This window comes from Neomonachus schauinslandi, chromosome 7, assembly GCF_002201575.2.
Source record: "Neomonachus schauinslandi chromosome 7, ASM220157v2, whole genome shotgun sequence".
Taxonomy (NCBI): Eukaryota; Metazoa; Chordata; class Mammalia; order Carnivora; family Phocidae; genus Neomonachus; species Neomonachus schauinslandi.
Genome location: NC_058409.1, coordinates 139891016 through 139917207, shown reverse-complemented (window position 1 = coordinate 139917207; position 26192 = coordinate 139891016). Strand labels below are relative to the sequence as shown.

The 26192-nt window shown below is 38.5% G+C and overlaps 1 protein-coding gene across 1 annotated transcript in view; it reads right to left on the bottom strand.

The window, feature by feature from the left end:
- Positions 1-26192, bottom strand: part of DNAH5 (dynein axonemal heavy chain 5) — a 211461-nt gene that overhangs the window by 104417 nt on the left and 80852 nt on the right. The window contains exons 39-47 of the mRNA XM_044916686.1: positions 22788-22922; positions 21834-21941; positions 19354-19507; positions 14264-14410; positions 11593-11834; positions 8640-8816; positions 8021-8222; positions 6858-7000; positions 5976-6110 (exon numbers count right to left, since the gene is read on the bottom strand). Of these exons, the coding sequence (XP_044772621.1) occupies positions 5976-6110; positions 6858-7000; positions 8021-8222; positions 8640-8816; positions 11593-11834; positions 14264-14410; positions 19354-19507; positions 21834-21941; positions 22788-22922 (1443 nt within the window). The remainder of the gene's footprint in view (positions 1-5975; positions 6111-6857; positions 7001-8020; positions 8223-8639; positions 8817-11592; positions 11835-14263; positions 14411-19353; positions 19508-21833; positions 21942-22787; positions 22923-26192) is intronic.

The following is a 26192-nucleotide window of genomic DNA, read 5'->3' as shown; positions in this document are numbered from 1 at the left end:
AAAGTGATGCTCAGCTTACAGACTAATGTGCATTATGAGATCCTTATTTACATATTCCTAGAGTAGCCATTTCTGAGCCAAAAAATCTCTCACGATTAGCGTCAGCCAAACACAATTTGTCAAATATTGATTCAGATGAATGATCATCCATAAATGTTGTTTCTCTCAACTCAGCCATTGCTTAATAAAATTGAGATCTCTAGCAAGGACCTGAACTAAGGGCGGTTTATGCTGTTCTCTAAGAATAAACAAAAACTTTACTCTGAAATCAGAGAACAGTAGTCCGCATGACATCATCTTAAGCAATGTATGGAACCTAGAGAAGATTCTGATTTTCTCGTCTGCCTATCTCACACTCACATGGCATATCAAAGTTAACCCAAGCTGTGACAGTGGCATTTTAAGAAATAAAAACTAGGAGGTTAGAAATCCAGACAGACTCGGGAATGGAGATAAGGAAGGCTGCCCTTGTCCATTCTAAGCTGGGAGCCCTAAAACTAGAGATAACAAATTTTCTGAGTTAATTTCTTAGTAGACAATTCAGCCTCTATAATTCCTAAAAAAATATAATATTAATATAATATAAATATGGAATTTCTTCAAGTAATGTCAACTCTTTCATTACGTTGATTTCTATAATCCCCTAAAGGAACTACTCCCTTCCTCCTCTGGGCTCTACAATACTTAGATTACACCATAACCAGCATTTATCACACCTGTTATACTTGACTGTGTATACATCTGTTTCCCCAACCACACAGAGGGAGGAACACCGCATTGGAAGGGCTATTGACAGGGCCATGTGCAGTTGAGGAGGTTGTGCACTGCCCAGTTTTGGGGTTTACCATTCACACCACTGTCTCTGTGAATAGGACATATCACAGATCTGCGTAACCTGCATGGTCACAAGTGGGAGTGTATATAAAGTTATTTAAATCACAAATACATATATATGTATGTGTGTATATATACAAAAGAGTATTATCCATAAATGATATATGTGAAAGCACCTGATGAGCTTAATGCATTATAAAAATGAAAGATATTTTATTATTACTATACCTATATCTATATGTCAGCATTTAAATCATTTTCATACATATTACACCTAATTAAATTGAAATATTTTGAGATGCAAATGTAAAAAGTAAACCAGAAAGGTATTATAAGAAAATATAGGATATTTGTATAACTTCTCTTTGGTTTTCTAAATGTTTATTTTTTTATAGTATCCTGTTTTTATTTCATGTTTACAATACCTTAGAACTCAGAATAATAAAAGTTTCCTTCTGCTCTTTAAAATAATTAATTAATTAAAATATAAAATATGCTTAATTTTAGGCCTCTGTGTATCAGCTATTTAGCTAAAAGATAAAAATGGAGAGCTTATGTTCTTTATTAAGACATCTACTGCCTAAGTAAGATCTTCCCCTTGTATTATAAGTTACTAAACCAAATGAAAACAGTCTTACATTAGTAAAGTTTAAAATGCTCAACAGCACGTTTAAAAGTAAAACAATATGAAAATACAGTAACACATAAAACAATTGCACTAAGTGATAAATCAGTCATTTGAATATTAATGTGGATAAAGAAAAGTCATTGGAAGGAGGCATATGAATGAACAGCAAAACATATGGGGACCTGGTTTTTCATCAGGTTCTGGTACCAACTAACTGTGTGAACACAAATAAGGACTTGATCTCCCTCCACCTGACTGCATTAATAGTAACAATAAAACCTGACATTTTTAGAGAGCTTTACCATGGAAAAATACATTCACGTATAATCGCCTATGATTCTTCTCTGGAAACTAGTCTTCAAACTATGCTCTGAGGAGTCAGAAGAGTTCTATGCAATCATAGGGGCCCCTGAAGGAAGCAAGGATAAAGTTGGGAAGGATTTCAGGAGCCCAGCCCAATTCCACCAAAGCAAATCTATGGTTACCTGTTTTATAGCTTAGTCTTCTGCATAAGATTTCATTTGGAAAAGTGGCTCTGAGTCTAAGAAAAAAATGTGGAATTTCTTTCAAGGCTCTATGATTCTCATTTTTTAAAAAACAAAACTTATTGCGCTGCAACCATTTGTAAGATGGTTATATTCAAAACACTTTAAGATTATTTTTAGAAAAGATAAATCTTCAAAAATTCTGTAGAGAAACTTTCTTCTTATCTTTCTGTATTGTTTACATTTTTTAAGATATGTATAGATTACTTTCAAAAATGGGGGAGGGGGGAACAAGATGAAACCAGAGACAGAGACAAACCATAAGAGACTCTTAATCTCAGGAAACAAACTGAGGGTTGCTGGAGTGGAGGGGGATGGGAGGGGTGGTGTGGCTGGGTGATGGACATTGGGGAGGGTATGTGCTATGGTGAGCACTGTGTATTGTGTAAGACTGATGAATCACAGACCTGTACCCCTGAAACAAATAACACATTATGTGTTAATAAAAATTTTAAAAATAGGGGGGAAAACCCTTAAAATAATATTTGTTTTGGAAAAAAATTGAGATCTCTCTCTAAAAGACCAACTGAATTCCCTTAGCCAAAACAATAAGATGACCATACAATTTTTGCCCAAACTACACACTTTTGATAGTGACAGAGATGCCATTAATTATTAGTTCAAGACAATGGAATTAAGCTAGACTATCCCCAGACAAAGAGGGACATACGGTCAGTCATCCTGCTGATGAAAAATCTGAATGTGACCCCATGGGAAAAACAAAAGAACCCCAAATGAAAACAGTCAAAAAAGAGTCAAAAAACAGACGTGTGGCCTTGACTGGACTATATGCCATCCTGGTACCACAGACGGGACGCACAGTATCTGTCTTCACATCTACAATTTCAGTTTCGTGTAGATCCAGTTAAGTGGGAGATCGTGAGACAAATGCTCATCTCCAACAGAACTCACTTCAGCATGAACAGCTGAAAATTACAGTGAGAAAGTTAATTCCGGCAGTTTGGCTAATTGAAAGCTTTCTAAAATTAATGAGTCTAGCTTAATAGAAAGCTTGGATACTCAGCAGTCCAAATAGGCACTGAACAGAGTACATGATCCTATGATGCTTCTGAGAGGAAAAAGAAACAGTAAAGTGTCAATGTCACCTTCACACCAGCGTAGGAAGGAACTGGGCTAATGTACTTGTGAATCAGATAATGGGATCCTAAAGAATACAGATTTTTGTGTTTTGAAAGCCTGCTTTATTGTTATCCTAATTATTATATTTCAATGTGGTATGACTTCTAGAAATTCATTACATAGTTTATGAATTTTTATGTCAACAAACAAGTTGCTTTCTAGATAAAATATGCCTTTTTCCAGGAAATTAATAAATGTCCCTTGTTAAAGAAACATAGCCTACAGATCCTTACCACCTTAAAGGAGTACTTTAGGTTACCAAGAGTTACTAATAAAAACACCAAGAGTTACTAATAAAAATACAGTGACAAGGTCTTCTTACATACTAAATAATTTGGCTGGCCTTTGTCCCTGGTTCCTAGGAGGGAGCCTTTAAACACCTGGAATTTCCTGAGTAATAGGGTTTTCTTTGTTAGTCTCTCAGACTACTCTTGCCAGAAAGACCAACCATGTGATTTGAGGGTTGGGGATTTGAACCACATGGTATCAACTGGCCTTTTAGGAAGGGAGGGGGCTTGGGATTGAGTTCAAGCACATGGCCAATGATTCAATCAATCGTACCTATGTAATAAAACCCAATAAAAGCTCTGGAGATTGTAGCTCAGGTGAGCCCCCTGGTTGGGGATATACACTGAAGTGCCTGGAGGATAATGCATTCTGAGGACACAGAATGTTTACAGTCAGGACCCTCCCAACCATTGACTTTACTGCATCTCTTCTTTTGGCTGATCCTGAGTCATATCTTTTGTAATAAAACCATAATCATTAGCACAGCACTTTCCTAAATTCTGAGAGTCGTTCTGGTGAATTATGGAAACTGAGAGTCATAGGAGCCGCTAAATTTCTAGCCAGTTCTTCAGAAGTGCTGGTGGCCTGGAAACCCAGGCATGGGGCTGATATCTGAAGTGAGGGAAGGCTTGTGGGGGCGTTGAGCCCTTCACCTGTGAAGTCTTTAGTAAGTCCAGGTTGTTACTGCCAGAATTGCATTACAAACCTAAAGATGTAATCCAGTCTCAAGAAATGTGAATAGCTAGATAATTACCCAACATAAAGGGGGAAAAAAAAAATATTGCACTTTGATTTAAGGTTTTAAAACCTGCATCCACCAATAAAGTTAAAATTATAACCTTTAAGAGGATGTTCTCCTAGAGTAAAACTAACAAAAGTTCTTTAAATGTGAAACAGTACCAAAGGAATGTGGCTAATGCTGGTAACAAAGGAATGTGTAAAATGTTAGCATCCTGACAGCTTAGGATAATTTAAGGTGCTCTCCCCCAAACACAAAAATACCACAGCTGAGTCTCTGCAATTTGAGGTTGACCTTCCATTCACACCTTCCTTCTCATCACCACACTGTCAATGGCGTTCGTTTGATAGAAGGCTAGCCAGTATTGGAAATTCCATCTCTAACAGAGGAGCACAATGTAGCTGACAGTCTTATTTAAAAACTCAATCAATGGTCTTAGCTTATTGGCACTCTGCAGTCACCAATTACATTAAGTGATATGAAGTCATGGTGTAGCCATGCTGTCAACTATTTTCATTGCTCTTTGATATTTTCATTCCAACAGCTAAAGAACAACAAAGTTAATCAAGAGCAAAGCTCGTTGGGTTGGGATTCTCCTAAAAATTACCCTTCCATTTTCAATGTATGAAATGTGTCCTTTTTATTAATGTGTTAATGTTCTAGCAGATATGAGAGGTGACTTGAAAACAACTGAAGCATGAGGGGACACACAGGATTCCCTCCCCAGTGTCAACAGCGTCTTAGACAACTTAGGAACAAGAGCAAACAACCAGCCCACCACTGCAAACCCAGGTCATTGCTGGCAGTTCCACTGACAAAATCAGAGCAAATTTGCGGGATTTTGTTGTTGTTGTTGTTGTTGTTGTTACTCCCCAATGATATGATAGAGTAAAATCTTCAATGTGCTAGCTCTAAGATTTATTCCTGCAATTGCTGATGGGAGTCATTGTGGAATGTTCAGTCAGGGAACAACAAGATAAATTGGCAATATCAGAACCAGAGACTGGAAGAGGAATGAAAGCAAGACTGGAAGAGAATTAGACTGGACCAGCTGGGGGTCTTTCTAGGCTAATACCCTGGTGTGGGGCGCCTGGGTGGCTCAGTTGGTTAAGCGACTGCCTTCGGCTCAGGTCATGATCCTGGAGTCCCGGGATCGAGTCCCGCATCGGGCTCCCTGCTCGGCAGGGAGTCTGCTTCTCCCTCTGACCCTCCTCCCTCTCATGCTCTCTGTCTCTCATTCTCTCTCTCGCAAATAAATAAAATCTTTAAAAAAAAAAAAAAAATACCCTGGTGTGGACCCTGAAAATGTGAATTAGGCAGAGGTGGACAGGGAGAACGAAGAGAAAGAAGGAGATGTGAAAACGATTTCTTTAGCGACACTAACAGCCCTTGATTCAAGAGAGACCCATCGCAGATGACCCATGTGTCTAGCCTAAAGCCTAGAAAAATACTAACCCCCACAGAAAAGCAGATGGTAGGGACAGCAGGCAGGTTTGGATGCAGGAATAAATGATACCCCTGTCAGTTTGGGATTTTACATGTTCGCAGGATTTGCTAGATATTTTTAACACTACTGAGGCTTTTAACACCCAGTATAAGCTTTTTATTGCTCCACCATTTAAGGTTATACAGTATAATCCAACTAGGGAGAGATTCTACTGCAGGAGAATAATGTCAGGTACACTCATGGCTGGGAAAGTGCAGACGAAGCTCATGGGCACAGGCAGTATAGTGAAGAGAGCTGAGCCACCAAAGCTGATCACAAACTTGGTCTTAACGAACCATAACAAAGAGCCAGTACCTGAAACATCAGTGGGGTGGTTGCAGAAGAAAAATTCAAACTCTTGATCATGTGACTTTCAGAATCGTATTTTGACATAAATCCTTTGATAATGACAGTTTTAGCTGTTCCTTGCTCACCAATTAGCAGCACAGCCTAAGAGAGACATTGAGAAAGAAATTCAAGGAATGCAATACAATGAGCATGAGCTCAATAGTGTGCCCCCCACCCCCAAGTCAAAAATTCACATGTTGAGGCTCTAACACCCAGTACTTGAGAATGTGACTGTATCTGGAGATAGGATCTTTAGAGAGATGATGATCAGGTGAAAATGAGGCCATTCGGGTGGGCCCTAGTTCAATCTTACTGGTATTCATGTAAGAGGACGAAATCTGGATACACGTACACAAAGGAACAGCAGGGATGGAGTCACAGGCATAAAGAGTATGGGGGGACACAGGGAGAAGGCAGCCACCTGCAAGCCAAGGACAGAGACCACAGGCAATCAAATCTGCCAACACCTTCATCGTGGACACCAAGCCTCCAGAACTGGAGGGAAAGAAATGTCTGCTGTTTAAACCACTCAGTCTGTGGTGATTTGTTATGGCGGCCCCAGCAAACTAACACAGCCATCAGAAGAGGAGGATTTCTCTTTGGACAAACAAGTCCAAGTTCACTTTCTCTCAACTACTGTGTGAGAAATAATTACTTGATCATGCACTGGAACTATTCAACTCTTAACACTGTTACTCGAGAATAATAAAAAAAGCATATTAATTTGGGTAATACTTTCATTTACTCGAAACAGCAACCCAAAACATACTAAGATAAATGTAAGATGCCTTGTGTTTTCAAGCGACATTTTAAAATATGCTATTGTCAATAAAAGTCAAAGAGCCACACCTTGCCCTGTTTGGCGATGGTTTTAATTAGAAAGTCAGTCCTCACGTTGTCAACATTTGGCACCAGGATGGAGCCATATTCTGGGGTGATGTCAGATGGATACACATATTCCTCAGTGCACGTGTTCCAGTGCCTCCATTCACCTGAGACGAACAGAGAACATGTACATCCTCACATGCCCATAAATAACTGAAGTCCTGACCGGAACAACCACACGTCCTTGACATCTCATGAAGCCATCTTTCAAAAACTCCCCATAAAATGAAGATCATTAGAACCATAGATCTAAGTACTATTTAAGTATGTGTTAGCCGAGTCAAAATTTCCCAAGGAACAATTCCAAAGTGTTACTATTAGGAAATATGAAGAAGAATCCTGGAATTTTCTTTTTAAATATGTCAGTTTTCAATTATGTCTGTATAAAAGTTAAGAATACAGTGATAGTAGTATGTACCTAGGACCATTTAAAATATCTAATATCACAAGCTTTTCATTACATACTTCCTTAATTATAAATCAAAAATAAAAGATATAAATATTGTATATATATATACTTTGTATGTATGTACTTTATATATATATGTATGCACATATAAATAAACTTGAGGTATATATATATAGATAGAAATGTATAGATAAACACATATTTGGTAAAAATATACTTCACACTTTGTAATTTTTATGTAAATTCCTGATTATATAAATGGCTGAAACAGATCTGATTTGGAGATTTTTCTCTAATTTTTATTTTTAGATTGATTTATTTATTTTAGAAAGAGAGAGAGTGCACAAGTGGGGGGGGTAGGGCAGAGGGAGATGGAGAGAGAGAATCCTCAAGCAGACTTCCCACTGAGCTGAAATCAAGAGTCATATGCTTAACTGACTAAGCCACCCAGGTGTCCCCCTACTTTGTTTTTAATTCATTAAAAGTTCAGTAAACAATATACTTAACAAGGGGAAGATGTGCTTTTGGAACACAAATGAAATAAAATTTCGAAAAAGAAACAATTAGGTTTCTTCACACATGAAAATTTCCATTTCAATTTTACAGCCAAGTGTTTTAATTACCATTTAGAAAAAATAAAATTTATGTAAATATTGGCCAGTGGAAAAAAACTGTTCCCATGTGTTGTGTATGAGTCCATGGAAGCAAGGATCCTCACCAGTGGACGAGACGTAATAGTCAAACATGGTGTCCTCCGTCCCCTCCAGAGGCGGCAAATCCAAGGTCAAGGCTTCCTGAGAACACAGCCAGTGCTCCAGCCGGCGTCGGCCCTCCAGTTCGAGCAGGGCACCGACGCTCCACATCAGGGAGAAGACGTACAGTCTCCCCAGGTGCTCTGGTGTGACCTCCACACCTTGCTCCTGAGCACAAAATAAACTTGCTGTTTTAATGCTTGCTTCTCGAACTGACATTTTACTTGGAGGTTTCAATGAAAATAACAAAGATGTGAAAGGGACAACAGTTTTCCCCAAGACAAGAACAAGGGAAAGATGAATGAAATTGGGAAAAAATACAGAATTGGTCTCGAGGAATACCAAGCTGGTCTCCAAAATAAATCTGGATGCTTATTAGATGACAGTGAACTTGCCACTAAATTATAAACCGATGGCTTCCTTGGTGAAAACAGAAATGAGAAAAATGCAAAAGATGCATGTGCACGTTTAAAACATCCCCCACCCCAACCACAGGTCTAACAGAACCAATTTCAAATATTGTACTCTCTGCACAACATGGCTCTGTTAATAAGAGAGAAATTTCTAGAAATTTGAGCAATTTACCTTTGGAGGGATCAGCCCTTGAAGCATGTTAATGCTCTGCATGATTACAAAAGCCTCAAGCATCTCCATCTTGTATTCTAAGTTCTGGATACTGAAGCGATACAGGTCAGGAAAAGACTTGCCGTAGAGCTGACGAAGAATTTCAGCTTCTTGAGGCGAGCGTTTCTTAAGGAAACCCTGTTCATTTACAGATTAATGCATTAATAAGTTTACTAGCACACCAGGAGAATGGCCATTTTGGGACAAAAATTTTTTAAATATTAATTAATGATAATACTGCATATAGGATGTGCCAGGCCTTACTAACCAGGCTTTCATGCATTAACTCATGTAATGCTCAAAATAACACTGTGAGGTAGGAGTTATTATTATCTTCCTTTTACAGATGGGAAAACCAAGGCCCAAACAGTGGAAGTAATGTGCCCAGGATCCCACAGCTGGTGAGTGCCAAGCACAGAATTCAAATGCACATGTTCTATCACCACCCTATACATGTGCTCAGGTCTTGAAGCCAAGATGGAAAAAAAGTCTTAAGCTCTTAACTAAAACATACTAGAAGAAAATGAGGAGGCATATATAGAGAAATAATTTAGGAAAAGAAAAAGGAATAAAAGATGAACAAAGGAAATCCATACCCACATTGTTTTAAATGGGATAAAAGATTTATCAAGTTAGTTGCTTCCTTTTATTTCTTCTAATTTAATTAATAACCAATGTCGAAAAATATCAAAGAACACTCCAGAAAATGGGGAATTTAGTCATTTGGGGAACCCACTTTAGAAAAGTGCATGTGATCTCTAACAAAATACCACTAACACACACTATTCTCTAAAGCTGACGCAAGTTCCCTCGGCCTCAAGGGATCAGCTCATTCTTAGACACTGAACAGAAGCAATAAAACGTTGATTCCAAATTATTCATCAATTCATGAATTTACCAGGGTGCCACAGCAACAAAAACAGAACATAGCCCTTTTGAGTTGATGGAATCAAAAAGACTGTCATACACAGGGCCAATTAATCAGCTTGGCTCCCAGGATACCAGTGAACACAGCTTCTCCACCCTTCTGCCTCTAGTAACTCCCTAGAGTTGCCTTGTACTGCTCTCAACACTCCCAGTCTGATTCTTTGTGAGTCTTGCTAACCATTCGTGAGAAGAAACTGCATTATTTAAAAGCATATAAAAAATTAGGTAAGGGGCGCCTGGGTGGCTCAGTCGGTTGAGCGTCTGGCTGTTGATCACAGCTCAGGTCTTGATCTCACAGACGTGAGCTCAAGCCCCATATTGGGCTCCATGCTGGGTATGGAGCCTACTTTAACAAAATAAAATTAGGTAAGTGTAGCATTAATGTGAGAACCTTATTCATTCTCAACATAGAACATAATAGAAGCTTATTTCATAAATAGCAAAGTCGAAATATTCATTAGCTAGTCGTGTAGAAGTATTTTTTAAAAGCCTTTGTGAATGTGAAGCATTTGGGGAAAATCACAGAAATACTTTTTACTTGGAGCTTGCCGCTGTATCTGTAGTTACCAAATCTGGACCTACTGTGGTACTTCTAAAAACAAAAGCAAAAACAAAAACCAACTTCTGAATCTTACCCCCTCACCCCCAAGCCCAGAGATTCTAATTTGGAAGGATTGGGGTATGACCGCATCATCTGTATTTTAAAGAACTGTCATTGATGATTATTCTTGCAAAGCCAGTGTTCAGAACCCTTGCCCTGTATTCTCTTTAATGGATTGATAATTTGATTGAGAAATCTGAAATCTTTAGAAGCATATTTAGTGACATATCCAATTATATGTAAGTATCATTTTGCTATATAATCCCCTCTTTTTTCGTATCTTCACATTTTACCAAACCTAAACCCTTTTTCAACCCAGGTTTCTGTAAATTCTGAGAAGATATTATTAAAAGTTAGGATATATTCATAGAGAAAGAGAAGCACAAAAATTAATGACAATACAAAGTAAACACCTACTTAATTTAAATTATGATTTTAGGGGGCACCTGGGTGGCTCATTTGGTTAAGCGTCTGCCTTCGGCTCAGGTCATGATCTCAGGGTCCTGGGTTCAAGCCCTGCATTGGGCTCCCTGCTCAGCGGGGAGCCTGCTTCTCCCTCTGCCCGCTGTTCCCCCGCTTATGTGCTCTCTTGTGCTTGCTATCTCTCTCTCTCAAATAAATCTTTTTTAAAAATTATGATTTTATAATTTTTCAATCAAAATGATCTCCAAAAAATTATGTAAATAAAATAATAAATTGACCAACAATGTCAAAAAAGATTTCACACCTGGCTTATCTAATAAGCATTTTGCCTTATAGCATTTATTTAGTAAAATATCTACGTATACAAGGCATTTAACTATAATCTGATTATAATCAATATATTCTAGAATGTATTGGTGATAAGAAAATAATATACCTTTTCATGAACTGGAGATATTATCTGAAATATTATTTCCAAGAACGAACATAAAACTAATGACTACTGAATCTCATAAAAATTCCTTATATGCAATTTTTCCCTTAGATGGAATTTTAATAAATTGTTTTCTTAAAGCTGATATTCTAAGATGATTGCTCCCAAACTTTACATGACTGAGTACCTTTTTAAAATGTCATGAATTTCCAAAGTGATCAAATTAAATTTTACTTATTCACAGTTTGGCGGGATTATTGATTCAGTGAGGCCTGGCAACTACCCCACAACCCACAGCGGAAATCACAGGTCTAAAGAGATGAGAGGAGCCCTACAGACACCAGAACACTGAAGGAACCTGTAAGGGACAATCAGGGTTCCAACATCCCAGAGCAGGCAAGGAGTGGCCTTAAACAGTAGCGATCAAATGCAATGACACCAAAGGTCTGCAGAAAAATCAACAGGCGCTCTACAGGAATGCTAAAGACCGGTTCCTCCTTCAGTGCACAAAAGAAAGACTCCACTCATACCTCGAGAATAGGACTCCAATCAAGGATAGAAGAACTCATGAAAACCATTCCATTTCTTGAGACAGTAGCAGGTGAAGCGTTTTCAATGTTATGGGGTTCAAAAATGATCTTGCAGTTTGGAGCCATGGGAATCCGATCGCCATTGGCAAGAGTTAGAGTTTTGTTATCATCCAAAACAGAATTCAGATTTTCAATCCAAATGGCATCTACTGGACCATCAAGAACTATCCAGATATGTTCACCTAAAATATTCCACCAAAGGTGGGGGGAAAAGCATACGTACACATATATACACAGACACATAACTACTATACTTGCAGAAGTACTATAACTTGATGTGATTTTCATTAAACTTTGATAGAAATGATTATTTTTATCACATAGGACTTTTCCAGTCCTTTATATACCAGTTGTTTAAAGCACATAAAGTAAAAAGTCATTTTTCATTGAACAAATATTCATTGAGCACTTTCTATGTATCAGCACTGTTCTAGAGTCTGGGGATTTTGTGGTGAATAAGACAATTCCTGCTTTCACAGACCTTACACTCTAAAGGGCAGAGATGAGAATCAATCAAACCATAAGCAAAGAAATATCCAAGATAAGAAAAATTAAGAAGGATAAGATGATGGGGCATTGCTTTGGATAAGGTAGTCAGTAATATATTTCAGGAGAATGAAGAGAGGTAAAGATCTAGAGGTAAAGTCTTCCAGGCAGTAGGAATAGCAAGTGCAAAGGTCTCAAAGTGAGTACAAGCATAGGGTGTCCCAGGAAGAGCAAGAAGTTGAACCTAGTAAATAAGAAGAGAAGGAGGAGAAGAATGTGAGTACAGTCAGAAGGACAGCCAGAAAGAACCACAGAATCAACTCTGGCTTGCACATCTTACATCTGAGATGTCCCACAGACATCCCACAGTGTTGCTGAGCTGGAGGTTCAAGGGAGAGGTCAGGGTTGAAGATTAAGATGTAGAAGCCACCAGCTTAGAGATGGCATTTAAAACCATGGACTGGGTATGTTTCTTCTAGATAGTAAAAGTAGAAACAGGAGGTCTGAGGACAGAGTCACTTTGATGGTCAGACTTCTAGTAGTGTCTCCTTTGCTGGCTCCTCCCTCTGGCAGACCCCCCCATGAGGCAGAGGTAGAAGGAGAGCCAACAGGTAAAGTTTCCCTGAAGCCAAGCGATGGAAGAGTTCCGAGAAGGGGGGTGATCGACCGTGCCAAGATCCCATGACAGCCGGACTAGCCTGAGAACTGACAATTTATATCTGGCGAGCTGGAGGTCATGAGTGTCCTTAAAAGAGTAGTTTTGGAGGACCACTGGGGACAAAACCTGCTGGGAGTCACTTACGGAGATATCTGGAAGTAAAGAAAGTGACAAGCATCCACGGAATGGTCAACCACAATGCCATCATAAATTTAGGTATTTGGTTTAATAGTTCCTCTTAATCTCCTAATCTCTAGTTTCTCTTTACTGACACCATGACCAAGTTTGTAACTCTAGTTTTTATTTACTGTGTAACCCCTGTAATATATTCTATGTCCAGTCAACTGCTTTGAAAATCTTAATTATGCTCATTTGACTTGATTTTAAGTAAAATGATCTAAACACCAGCGTCCCTTAGAAAAAGCATGTTGCCTTCTTTAAGGAGGAAAAAAAACACCTCTCTGAGCTCCCATTCCTGGGAGCACTGGGCACCGGATCTGTTTACACAGGATTATTGAAACAAGGTCAGAAACAAAATTTGATTTATATCCAATAAAACAATAATTCCAAATATGAACACACTTTTGAAATCCCATGTTTTCATGTCTCTTTTGACAACTGATTTTTAGGTTGATGAGCTCCATTCCCTAACTGAGAACTGGGATGGCACCAGCTTAAACATTTATTGGTAGAAACTATTCCAAAGCAGAGACTCCTGAAGAAATAGCCCAAATATCTTGTCCTTCTCCTGGATCCTTCTTTCTCTCTGCAAATGCATTCACTGTGCCTTTCTCCTCCTTATTCAGGAGTGAGAAAACATGATGAGAGGAGAGTTAATATCACCTCTTCCATCCAAGCTTATATTCCAGGAACACCGGGTTCAATTTCCAGACTCCGTAAGTAAGAGAATATTCAGAGTGAACCACTAGCCCTTAACAAGTTTGTTCACAGGACAACCAAACACCAGTGTATACCTAAACAGAATAATTTCTTAGTTCAATATAAACTTCATTTTTGACATATGTAATTTTCTTCCCAAAGAAGCCTATTTCCTCCTGTGATTTTATAGGAGAATCAGTTTTCCAAAAATAGGCTGTACTTAAATAAAAGTAACATTTTTAAAAGATTCAGTGAAATAGTTATAGTAAAATCACTTTATTTAACACTATCAATTTTCCGTAACAGCTTTTTCTTTCTCTTTTATTCTAAGATATCACAGGGACACAGAAATATTTATTCAAAAGGAAAATAATTTCTTTGTAACAACAACAAAGAAGAAAAGTGGGAGAGGGGGATTTTAAATACCCTAATCAATAATTTCAGTATTTCAACACTGACAAATATACTGATTTAGGACTTCTTAATCTTGGCTAGGATATTATATGGAGAATATGTTCTACTAATTCTAAATAGGCACCAAGGATTTTATTTAGAAGGACATGTCAAAAATAATACTTCATCTTCTACCTTTCTTGGCCCTCAGCGTTTTCCTCCAAAGGGTTGAAAATATCCCATCAGTCCAGTCGTTTGTGGCCACGTCAAGCCGACCAAACATCTGTGGGGCCGTAATCGCTTTGGGATTCATCCTCAGTTCCCGGTGTGGCTTTCCACCATCTGTACCAAGTAAATCCAAATTTTAAATGACTCAAATGTAGAGTAAACCATCATTAGGTAACATTGAACTAATTTGCAATGTACCATCGGCAGGTGTTCAAAATATGAAAAACACAAAATTATACTGAGAATATATGTCTTACTGCATTCCAAGTTATCATAATTAACACTGTTATATTTTATGGACTAACATACTTTTGTTTTTATCCTCCTGTAAAAGGAAACATAAAGGGGGGGAAAGATACCATGTTGGTATTGATGAACAAATTAATATAACCTGGAAGTTCTTTAGATTTCACAGCTCAAAAATCTTTTGATTTACGGTATACCAGATTAAGTCTGGTCTCTGAAATGTCACCCAGAAGATGCCTCATTCTCTCCATAACCGGCTTCAATTCACTGAGATGTGTTCTTGCTCATTTGGAAAAAGTAAGCTAAACTAATGCTGCCAAGAATCAAGGGCTTTTCTTTTGTGGCCAACCTCAAAAAAAAGGTCTTTGAATCCTTCAAACCCTAAAACTACTCTTAAAGGGGCCAGATTCTGTACATAAGCAGTTAATAAGCAGAAAGGTGAAGAATAAGGTTTAAAGTATAAAATCATAAAAATAGATGCTAAAATATTACATATTGTGTGAAAGATTGACAAACACAGGCAAGCATACATAACTACGCCCATCGAAAAACATGTTAAAACCCATCAAAACCAGGGCAGCTGCGTGGCTCAGTCAGCGAAGTGTTCAACTCTTGATTTCAGGTCAGGTCATGATCTCAGGGTCATGAGATCAAGTCCCACATCAGTTCAGTGGGGTTTCCCCACTCAGTGGGGAGTATGCTTCTCTCCCTCGCCCTCTGCCCCTCCCTCGACCCCTGCCCCCTGCCCCCTGCCCGGCAAGCCTGTGCTCACTTTCTCGCGCTCTCTCTCTCCCTCTCTTAAATAAACAGATAAATCTTTAAAAAATATTAAAACTTATTTAGAAAATTAGACCATAGTTCTCCTTTTTTTATTTTTTAAAAGATTATTTACTATTTTTTAAAAGATTATTATTTATTATTTATTAATTTGACTGAGAGAGAGAGAGCACATGCATAAGCAGGGGGTGAGGCAGAGGAAGAGGGAGAAGCAGGCTCCCCGCTGAGCAAGGAGCCAATGTGGGGCTCCATCCCAGAACCCTGGGATCATGACCTGAGCCCAAGGAAGATGCTTAACTGACTGAGCCACCCAGACACCCCTTTAGGTCTCCTTTTTTAAATCACAAAAAAACTCAGGGTAATTATCTTCAATACTTTATGATACTGAAGTTAAACTGAGTCACAATTCAGCTTTTTCAGAGCTGATGGGCAAAACTATTTTTTTACCTAACACACTTTACAAAAGGCCAGGCTACTCTCAAACAGTATGACAGTATCATAGGTAAAAACTGGACTTTGTCTGTTGCCCATATAAGAAAAACTGTCAAAAATTATTTCATTATGGTAGTAGGTAGAACTGCATTATTTTAATTTAAAATACCATAATATTTTTGTATAGAATTATTGAATCACTATGTTATACACCTGAAACTTAAATAACATCGTATGCCAACTATACTTCAATAATAAAATTTTTTAATTATGCCAAAAAAAAAAAAAGAAAGAAATACCAAAACATTGTTATAAGAGCACTCCAAGAAAAAAATGCTTGACTTTCAAAATGTTGGTTAAACTAATTCCTCCTCTCCTCCTAGACATTTCTTGACTGTCCTGATCACTCCACCTTCATGGACTCTGCCCTAGAGTAGGCATCCTTTCTTGCTGTTGCCTCCTTATGGACTCCAGACCACCCCTCCTGTCCATGGTCTATTCTCTACATGGCCGCCAGGTGGCCTTCCACCCACAGAAGGTTGACCATACCCCTCCCCAGCTCAAGGGCTTCCCATCACCTACAGAATAAAACCTAGGTATTCAGCATAACTTATAAAGCTCCTCATGCCATACCTAAATTCCCCCCTAAAAGCAAAGCCTCAAACAAAGATGTGGGTACTGGGAGTTTGGAGTCAGGGCAAAGAGACAGTGAGACAGAAAAGGAGAGAATCCCCAAAATGGGCTCATTTGTGAAGTGGCCCCAGAGGTAGTATCCCTCTAATGGACAAGAGGAGATGGGACACTTGCCTTCAACGTTTCGCCCCACTAGTTGAGGCTATAGCTGCCTCAGAGGCATTAATTCCCACCCTCTTTCAGGCTGAGCCAGGAGTTCCCTAGATTCTAGGAAAGTCATAATGCTGAAAAACTAGGAGACAGCACTGGCATCTGCGGGAGAAGCTGTCCAAAGGGGGAGGGCCAAAGGGATGAAGCGCTGGGGGCCAGTAGCACCTGCTACACCTCCTCCTCTCCCCTACTCCCACCCACACACAGAGCACATTTATCCATACCAAAGCAATTTCTGGGTATGCCATGCTCTCTCCAGTCCCTCCTACCTGCCCAGGCTCTTCATTCTGCTAATAATGCCTTTTCTCCAACAGCTACTCAACCCCCAAACCTCAGCTGAAGCAGCACCTGCTCTGTAAGCCTTCCTATAATTCCTTAGAAAGGTCTCTGATCTCCTTTGCCTCTGCTCACAACATAATTGTCCAAACCTCCTCATAGCAATTCCGTGTTGACTAATAACTGTTACTCCACCAAACCGTAAGCTCCTTGAAGACACAGCCTTTTGTTTTCATGCCTGCCTTCCCATTTAAGCTACCGAACCTAGCAAGGCCTCAAACTACAGAATACTAGAGATATTTGATAAACAAATACATGATGAATAAGGACACAAATATATATGGGTCTAGTATAAGTTCAACCCAATTACCTTCTCAATCTTTGGGAGAATGAATGTTTCAGCAAGAAACAATGTGTTGCTTAAAATAACAAATATTTGCCCTATACATTAAAACCAAGAACAGGTTAATCAACAGCTAATGATTAATTCATCTTTGCAAAGAACTTCTCCAAAACCAGTGATGCCATATGGGTTATATAATTTAGACATATTATACATAATGTATCACTATCGTTTAATATTTAGTACTCATTTTGTTCAAGTCACTTTACCAGGTGCATTTGTAGTTTATTGTTAACAGAAGGCAGCTACATAATAATAACAGAAGTATTATTAAGCATGATTTGAGAGAACAGATCATTTTAAAGCTCTATAAAAATCCCCAAACACAAACTTAACAGCACGTGAAAAGCACATGATAAGTCTTTTGCAGGTGTGAGCTCTCAGTTTTGGCAAGGTAAGTGATAGCTGAGAGCACAGTTCTTTCTTAGTGTGGAGACTCCCTGGTGGACTTAATGTACAGAATTTACTGGGCCCCATCACTGCGGATATAGGTATCCAGCTAAATCCAACATGTGCAGGACCCTAGAGCAATACAGAGCAATCTCCACAACCACTAACTCAAGATCAGTGCACTGGGTCTGCATGAGCTGACTGGAAAACCAACTAGGCACCTTCTCCCTATGGGACCATGTATTTGAATTCCAATAGGTAGAGTTCTGTGAAATTTTGGGACTCAAATCTGCCATGGCCAAGAGCTGCCTACACAGTACCTTCAGTATGACAGACATCAATGTCCAATCAGGAAATATAAGAATAATCACAAATGTGACAATGCCTATTATCTTTAGATGACCTCGGGCTAGGTAGGGACTTAGCTGTAAGGCTTAGGGAGATCTGGAAATTAAATACAGTTATTTAACTTCACCAGAAAAACATCTGATTCTAGGTGGGAAATTAGTTTGTGATTAGGATGATTTTAGGAACTGAAATTGAAATATTTTTTTCTGTACTGGGAGGTTATATTGTCATTACTGGGTAGTGGCATGTTATAATGGAAAAAGTCTGGGCTTTTCATTAGTGGACCCTGACATTCTGAATCCTACCTATAATTCGAGAATCCTATAATTCTGAATCCTATCACTTACCATCTTTGCAACCTGTAGCATTTCTGAATTTGAGCCTTGAATTTTTGTACAAAATGGGGATGGTAATAGCCACATCTCAAGATCATTGTGAAAATTTAATGACATAAGTAAAACATATAACACAATATATAAAGTCACTGTTCAGGAATTTTTTCACTCAGCATTATTCCCAGAAGCCAAGATATGGAAACAATTTAAATGTGCATTAATAGATGAATGGATTAAGAAAATGTGGTGTGTGTGTCTATACATATAAATATATATATTTTACATGTATATATATTTATTATTCAGCCATGAGCAAGAAGGACATCCTGCCATTTACAATGACATGGATGGACCTTGAGAACATCATGCTAAATGAATTAAGTCCGACAGGGAAAGACAAATACTGTGTGGTATCACTTATATATGGAATCTAAAAAAATCAAACTCTGAGAAACAGATTGTAGAATGGTGGTTACTAGGGGTTGAGGTGTAGGGAAATGGGGAGATATTGGGCAAAGGGTACAAACTTCTAGCTAAAGGATTAATGAGTTTGGGGATCGAATGTACATTATAGCATACTATATATATATATAGTAGAGTGATTATAGCTAATTATACTGTATCATAAACTTGAATGTTGCTAGAAGAGTAGATCTTAAATGTTCTCACCACAAAAAAAGAAATGGTACTATGTGACAAGATGGGGGTCAAAGTTCATGGTGTTAATTATTTTGCAACATACAAATGTTGCACATCAATACACTGTACACATTAAACACAATGTCATATGTCAATTATATCTCAATAAAGCTGAAAAATTTTTTCCCTTCTAGTTCATTATTATAATACATTATCGCTGAAATGAACCCAATAATCAGTAAAGCAGCATTCCTTCCTATACAAATATATTAATGTATCTAACTTTTATGTCCCTCTTGGAGTATTCAAATGGGTCACAGCTACTTAAATGTGTTGCCCAGAGCAACACAGCTTGGGCGCCCCCTTACCTGCCATGGCTCTCATCAAGGTGTGGATGCAGGTGGTTTTCCCTGCTCCACTGGGCCCCAGGGTCATCATCCCATGCCGCACTCTCTGTGTCTCAAACAGCTGGATGACTTTGAGTTTCCAAGGAGGATGGTTGATTAAACCAGATTCTTCAACCTGAAAGCATAAAAGCCCCACACTGGGCCACATCAACAGCAATCGGAACTTACCGTTGTGCTCAAAATAAGCACAGACATTGAGCAGGGAGTAAGGGAATGGGAGTTATTGTTTAATGGGCGTGGAGTTTCAGTTTGGAAAGGTGAAAAAAGTTCTGAAGATGGATGGTGATGATGTTTTGCAAAATAATGTGAATGTACTTAATGTCACAGAACAGTACACTTAAAAATGGTTAAATGGTAAATTTTATGTTACGGATTTTACCAAAATAAAAAATATATTGCTGGGGTGCCTGGCAAGCTCAGTCAGTGCAACTCTTGATCTCAGGCTTGTCAGTTCAAGGCCCACGTGTGGCATGGAGTTTACTTAAAATAGAAAATTTTTAAATATATATATTGCATAAAAAAATATATATATACAAAGACAAAAAGCAGGTTGACTATTCAAAATGTTATCCCAAGCCAATAAGAAACATCTGCATTTGCCTTTGGGAATTGAATACATTTATATTAATATATCCTTGAATATATGTCATAGAAACAACTTAAGAATAAAGACTCAAATATCAAAAGGCATTTTAAATCTTTAATTTAAAATGCGATATTTAGTAACTGGAAAACTTTGTAGCACACCAAGTTGACAGAAATTCCATAGAAAACTCAAACTGTCTATAAATCTACTGGGTAGTTTTAATCTGTCGAACACATGCATGAAAGTTATCCTGCCAAACACTATTCTAAGTTCAATATTCATAACAACACTATAAGATTAGCCCTATTGATATCTTTCTTTTACAGAAAAGGAAACTGAGGCACAGAGAACCAAGCAATTTCCCCAAGATTATTTTTTTTTTAAAGATTTTATTTATTTATTTGACAGAGAGAGAGACAGCGAGAGCAGGAACACAAGCAGGGGGAGTGGGAGAGGGAGAAGCAGGCTTCCCGCCGAGCAGGGAGCCCGATGTGGGGTTCGATCCCAGGACCCTGGGATCATGGCCTGAGCCAAAGGCAGACGCTTAACGACTGAGCCACCCAGGCGCCCTCCCCAAGATTATTACTTATAAAGTTACAGAGTGCGGATGTGAGCCCAGGAAACTCAGCTCCATGGTTTGTGCTCTTAACTATCATGCTATGCTTAAACACACTATAAATGATGCTTTTACTTTTACTTAAATAATTGTTGGATAATAATCATGTATCATTTTATGCTATGTATCTATGCTCTTCAGATTTTTCATATGCTACAAATTATGCTGTTAGTCACCCTATAAATGACTTTATACTAAGTTTTTTAGACAATGCTACAATTAATTCAGCCATATGATGAAGAAACCATTTGCAAAATGAATTATCACTCTTACCTGATCAGGAGGTTAAGATTTTTTTAAAGATTTTATTTCTTTATTTTAGGGGGTGGCAGAGGGAGAAGGAAAGAAAGAATCTCAAGCAGACTCCTTCTGAGCACAGGCCCAGCAGGGCTCCATTTCAGGACCCTGAGATCACGACCTAAGCCAAAGTCAAGAGTCAGACGCTTAACCGACTGAGCCACCCATGTGCTCTGGAGATTAAGATTTTTATATACTGATTTTTAAAAGGAAAAGATCCATTAAATACTACCATATTTGATTTTTGTTAACAAATATCTTCAAAGAATTAAAATGTATTTTATAAATATGAGCTTATCGCCACTTCTATAAAATTTTTTTTCCAAACTCTTCCTTGTAGGAAAAGAAACTGAGGCACAAGCTTTACATGGTTCATTTTCATTCCTGGGAAAACTATAAAAAAGTAAAGCTCTACCAAGTGTCATGGGAAATCCAGACACCTAATAATACACATAATGTGGTAGATCCCCCAGAGGCCCAGGAAGAAATCACAAGTGATCCTGGACCTGGGGGAAAAGAATGACAAGTGAGGAGCCTCATGAGATCATTGTGAATGACACTCGGGGGCAGGAATCCAGAGATCAAAGCAACATGAAACACCAGGATCACAGTCAAAGCCAAGCCAAGAAAGGCAAGGCAGCCAGCTGAGCCCCACTCATCCCGTTCACTTATTATATCTCATTTCAGAATCTGGTGTGGAATGGTTTCCATCAATAATGGGACCCCGAGCACATGGCCAACTAGACATGTGGCTGCAGGATGGTAGGAGACTCCCCTGGCTCGAGGAGCTCGAGGTGTTCAACAGCCTCTCCTAAAACACGGGCCACACAGCCCTGGGTGCTGTCCTTGGAACCACAGATTTGGAATACATCAGCGCCACTTGACTCCCATGAAATTCCGATGAGAGAGACATAGTACTGGATGCCCTGAGAAAAATATTACCTGTCTACTGATCGCCATTTCCAGTTCAGGGTAACCTGCCTTGTCCAGAAGAATATTTGGGAAGAGATCTTCAATCAAACTCAAAAATAAGGGTTCATCCTCATCAATCTAAAAGAGAAAAGAAAGGGAAACCAGACCGACTACTTTGGCATGATCATAGCAATGTACAGATAAACTGAAAATGCTGACATACCAAATTATTTTATCATAACTGTTAATAAATAAAATACCACCTTCACCGAAGTTGAGGAATATTTTCCTCATGTTACCCATAAGTTAAAAATTATTTTTAGAAAAGGGGGAGAGGAATGGGAAGAAGAAGAGGAAAATGGAAGGAAGCAGATGAAAGGAAAAATACTGCCTACAGAACAACCTCCCCATAAAATAACCAGTTTGGGGAGTTATGACATAACCTACAATTTCTAATTTAAATTTAAGAAAATAATAATTTAAATAAGAGATAGTAACAAATTCATGAATTGGAATTTGCCTCACATTTTTATTTTAAAATAAAAATATATCATTCTGTCACCCTGTACATAGATTCGCTGATAATGAACAATTGGTTTTCAGTCTCTACTGTGAAATGAAAGAGTGTGAAATTATTACACACTTGCTAAATTTACATATAATTTCCTGCTGGGCTCTACAGACTTTAAAGAAGGTGAGATTTTAGCTCTAAAACCCAAAAGTATTTCAAGGTATTTGGAAACTTAACGTGGATTTTTAAAAATCCATTTCAATTCTATGGAAATAGGCATATGTTAGACTAGATATGAGTTACCGCAAAAAATAATTCCCAAAAAAGTCTAATTTAGAGTTATGCTTTCCAGCGCTTTTAGCTGATAATTAGGCATTTTTAAATGAGTATTTTAAATAAATATTTCTAAATCTCATTTGTGCTTAGTTCACTGCTATTTAAGAGGGTGGAACATTTCCATCTGTGAATCTTACCAGTTTAGAAAGATTCATGTCTCGGAGAACGCGCATGACGATCGTTGATTCCGTATCCAAAGGGTTGGCTCTTTTTGCCGCCCCCAAGGTTCGCAGAACTGACAGAATGTTCCGCAGACCAAAATCATAATGTACCTGAAGCATGTGAAGTACACAGGGCTTATTTTCAATATTAACTTATGCATGAAAACTACAAATTTGACAAAAGTCATTTGACAAAAATAATGAACAAACACTAATTTTCCTTTAGAAAAAATTGTACAGCTAGCGAAGCAATAAATTTTTACCAATATACTTTTGGAGCAAATAGAAAAGATCCAAAAGAGTTCTCTCATATATGATCATTAATTTAAGCTCTTAGATCAGAACTAATAAATATATCTTGACGGGGAGAAAGGAATAAACTTCCTTTTGGAGTATACGCATCCCCCTGAGCCTCTTCTTAATCAGACATCCATAGAAAAATTTCCTCATATCTCTAAAGCTAAAATTCTGAACCAGGAGTATATATATATATATATTTATATACTGATAGGAAAAAGACAAAGGTATTAAGGAAGAAGAAAAGTAGCTATATTCTAGGATTACATAAGAATAAAGACAAATCAGAAAGCCAAGCCCCCAGCTTTGTTATTCCCTTGAAATATATTTATAAAAGCTCGAGCATGCCAAATTTCATCACAGTGAATAATTAAAAACTAATTATCCAACCACTATAAATTTTTTAAAGATTTTATTTATTTATTTATTTAGAGAAAGAGCTTGTGTGAGCAGGGAGAGGGGCAGAGGGAGAGGAAGAGAGAGAATCTCCAGCTGACCCCTCACTGAGCACAGAGCCTGATGTGGGGCTTGATCCCATGACCTTGAGATCATAACCTGAGCTGAAATCAAGAGTCGGACCCTCAACCAACTGAGTCACCCTGGTGCCCCAAATTATCCAACCACTATAGAAAACAGTATGGCAGTTGCTCAAAAAATTGAAAATGGAACTACCATATGATCCAGAAATCCCACTTCTGGGTATATATCTAAATAACTGAAAGCAGGATCTCAAAGATATTTGCACACCCATGTTCACAGAAACAGCATTCACAGTAGCCAAGGAGTGGAAATAACTCAAATGCCGGTGGACAGATGAATGTAAGAAAAGAATGTGGCATATCCATACAATGGAATGTTCAGTCATAAAAAGGAACCAAATCCTGTCACCTCCTACACCATGGATGAACCTTGAGGCTCATGCTAAGCAAAATAAGCCAGTCAAAAAAGACAAATGCTGTATGACCCCCCTTACACGAGGTATCTAAAGTAGTAAAATGCATAGAAACAAGAAGTGAATGTTGGTTACTAGGGGCCGAGGGGAAGAGTAAGAGAGGAACTGCTGCTTAATGGGTATAGAGTTTTAGTTTTGCAAGAGGAAAAAGTTATGGAGATCTGTTTCATAGCATTGTGAATATACTTAACACTACTTAATTGTACACTTCAAGATGGTTAAGGTGGTAGGTTTAATGTTATATATGTTTTACCACATAAAAAAAAAAAACAATTATCTGCTAAGGTAACTGGAGTAGTATGCATCACTTCATACTCATCATTTGGAGGATGGAGCCCAGAAAAATATTCAGATCGAGTTCCTGCCTTTAAAGGAGTTTAAATCCTAATAGAGGTAACATGATAAAAATGTGAGCAAACTCACCAAAAAGTAACAATGACTTGAAAGTGCTGGTGTGTGGAATTAATTAAGGAAAACTTCTTGGAACTGGACCCAGTTAAATCTGTGGGCATGAAGTAAGATTCACAGAATGTTCACCCAGAGACCAGCACGGGGCCAACTGTTTTGGGCGTATTAACTGATTTCGTCGGACAATAACCCTGTGAGCAGGGCTGTGGGCATGAAGGAAATAGAAATGAAATAGTAGAGAAGAAGACAGGAGTCAGTGATGTGGGAGTTTTCTACATGCAAGAAACAGCATGGGAAAATACTTCTTTGACAGAGGAAAAAGAATGGGTGAGTAAAGGCTGCAATAAGCAGAAGAAACCAAGAATATTTTTAGTGAGAATGTAATTTAATTGAGGCTAGGGATATAAAAAATAATCTAGAGTCAAAGAATTGGGAATGGAAGGGAGAGTGAAGAGAGGGATCAAAGTCATATATGTTAGGAGTTTTTATTCGTGTTATAGTTTTATGCTTATTTTAGTGTATTATTATTTAGCGTATGCCTGTGGTAATTATTATTTATATGTCCTAACAATCTGTGGCATGATCCCCACCTCCTGGTAGGATCTTTTCCCCTTGTATGATCTTCTCCCCTTGAGTGTCGTAGGACCTGTGATTTGCTTTAACCAATACAATACAGCAAAGGTGACAGGTCATATGTGATTGTGTATATGTGATTCTGTGGTCACATTACTTAAGATTTGGGTGGGCCACAGGACGCCCAGGTAGCTAATCAAACATTATTTGTGAATGTGTCTGTAAACGAGTTTCTAGAAGACCTTAGCATTTGAACTGGTGGACTGAGTAAAGAAGATGGCCCTCCCCAGCATGGGTGGGCACCATTCAACCAATGAAGACCTGAATAGAACAAAAAGGCAGAGGAAGGTTGGATTCACTCACTCCGCCCTACTGCTGGGCTGGGATATCGACCTTCTCCTGTCCTCAATGCTCCTGGTTGTCTGGCCTTCAGACTTGGACTAGAATCTACACCATCATTCCTTCAAACTACACCCCCATCTTTCCTGGTTTCCAGCTTACAGACAACAGATCATCAGACTCCTCTACCTACATAAGTGTGTGAGCCAATACCTTATAATAAATTTCTTTATAGGTTCTCTGGAGAGTCCTAATACAAAACCGTCGCAGTCATCCTGCTGGAACCTCTTTCCCTCGCGGACACTGAGAAGGCAAGCGGCCATGAGGCAGAGAGCAGCACGCAGCCCGCGGGAAGTGATGGTGCAGCCTTCTCCAGCTGACAGCCAGCAAGAAACTGAACCCCTCAGTCTTCCAACCTCAAGCACAGGATTCTGCCAACAACCGGAGTGAGCGTACAAGTAAATCCTCCCCCAGCCAAGTACAGGGCCAAGACTTGACTGAAGCCTTGTTACACTCTAAGCCGAGGACCCAGCCAAGATGTACCAACACTCCTGACCCACAGAAACCATGAAATAATAAATTGTGTATTGTTTTAAGCTGGTATATTTGTGGGACCATGGTCACCCAGCAACAGATAACTCATACAAAAGTAATATAGGACTAATTTCATGCCTCTTAACTGCAAAACTGCAAGATGTCAGAACCTGCTACTCTAAACAGTGCAGGAAACAAGCAAAAAAGTTATGATAGAAGTTACAGTAGATGAGGGGCACCTGGGTGGCTCAGTCGGTTAAACGTCTGCCTTCAGCTCA